The 1,601-nt window shown below is 52.8% G+C and overlaps 1 protein-coding gene across 3 annotated transcripts in view; it reads right to left on the bottom strand.

Moving 5' to 3' along the window:
- The window catches only part of iqsec3b (IQ motif and Sec7 domain ArfGEF 3b), a 34,377-nt gene extending 32,776 nt beyond the window's left edge, over positions 1-1,601 (bottom strand). For all 3 annotated transcript variants that reach the window (XR_006054933.1, XM_014337043.2, XM_005933073.3), the window contains exon 1: positions 755-1,601. Coding sequence is in view for 2 of the 3 variants with exons in the window: in XM_014337043.2 (XP_014192529.1) it covers positions 755-1,278 (524 nt within the window). In the remaining variant the exon portion in view is untranslated. The remainder of the gene's footprint in view (positions 1-754) is intronic.

Here is a 1,601-nt window from a genome sequence, read left to right as displayed (position 1 = left end):
TGTGTGTGTGTGTGTGTGTGTGTGTGTGTGTGTGTGTGTGTGTGTGTGTGTGTGTGTGTGTGTGTGTGTGGCTTGTGGTGTGTAGCTGTGTATCTCATCTACCAGGGAACATCAGAGGCCTTGAGATCCCGTGGGAGCTTGTAGATCCCTGGTGGTAATTAACAAAGAAAGCCAGCAAACCCGGACAGCGGCTCGAGGTGTGTCATCGTCACACGTGAAGCTGCTTCTGTCTCCTGCTGACTCTGACCGCTGCGCTGAGTGTGTTTCTCGCTCACACACGCGCGCCCGCGCACGAACACACGTATAGGCCTCCAGCTGTTTGTTATGTAATGATCCAGTGATCGTGATCCAGTTTCTCATTTAAATAATCCACCTCTTCCTCTCCTGGCACGGTCCTTGGTCGGCACACACATACACAGAGCTGAAAATTGGAAATTTGCAAGCGCCCTCTTCTTTAATTAAACGCCTCTCAATCTGCAGAGCACGCGCAAGCACACGTGGATGCGCCTAATTACACAGTTTCAGACAAAAGCTGGATTCGATAACAGGCTAGCCCGTAATATGGAAGATATGAAATTTGTTTTGGCTTTAAGTTGATACAGCCGAATAAGTCAGGTTAACGCGAGAGGTTTGAAATTATGGGCTATAGAGCTACTTTTTGAAAAGCCACTAGACTATGTATATAGGCATCTGGAGCGTTTTGGCGCACACGCATACATGCAAACAATCAAAGGCTCTAATATTTTCTACTCACTCGGATTTCCTGGCCAGGGCCAGAGACCGACAAAGGGTTGTCGGGGTCATCGGAACCAAAGAGCGGCAGCTGTGGCAACTTCCACCGTTTTCGGACTCACTTTCAACCGGCGAAATTGTGGATGGCTCGGCTGGGACCAGCTGCATGTCTCCTGGGTCCATAGGTTGGGTGGGCGAGGACTGGACAGCCGGAGCCGCCTCGACTTGTGCTGGTAAAGCCGCATCTGGCAAAGACCCCGGACTAGTCTTGAGCGGGGGGTCCTGGGGATGGTGGTGGTGATGATGAAGGCAGCTGGGGTCGGGGTGGTGATGGTGGTGATGGTGGTGATAAGGATGCTGTTGTTGTATCCTGACGTCCCGCAGGTGTCTGTTCTCGCCGATCAGCTCATCTACCCTCCGGTCCAGCTCTTCTATTCTTGCACGCTGGGTCTGGATGAGACTCTGCTGATTCTGGACGATGGTGGTAAGCTCCCGCAGGTACAGAATCGCCTGCACCGGGTTTTCTAGCAGGCTGGAGCTCATCATACGCTACCCACAGCAAGAGGAAGGAAGAGAAAGAGAGAGAGGGGGGAAAGAACCTGGACGCGCGGATGGAGGACAGAGGAGATGCAAAACAGCCTATTTGTGAGTGCGGATGAGAAGGTGGCGTGGGATGTCCTTCCGCTCTCCTCTCCTTGATTCTGTTCGGCTGTGGATGAGGCTACGCCGACCAAGTCAGTCTCCACTTCTCCAGTCGTTTACTCCCTCCCTCACTCTCTCTCACTCGCTCTCGCTCTCTCTCAAACACACACATACACTGCGCTGAGTGGTGCTGATGAGAGCAGCCAGCTCCAGATGTGACAGCAGGG

Source organism: Haplochromis burtoni, unplaced genomic scaffold, assembly GCF_018398535.1.
Source record: "Haplochromis burtoni strain Fernald_Lab_line unplaced genomic scaffold, NCSU_Asbu1 Contig_164, whole genome shotgun sequence".
NCBI classification, from domain to species: Eukaryota; Metazoa; Chordata; class Actinopteri; order Cichliformes; family Cichlidae; genus Haplochromis; species Haplochromis burtoni.
Note: the sequence above shows the minus strand (reverse complement) of the source record. Positions and strands in the feature narration are given on the sequence as shown.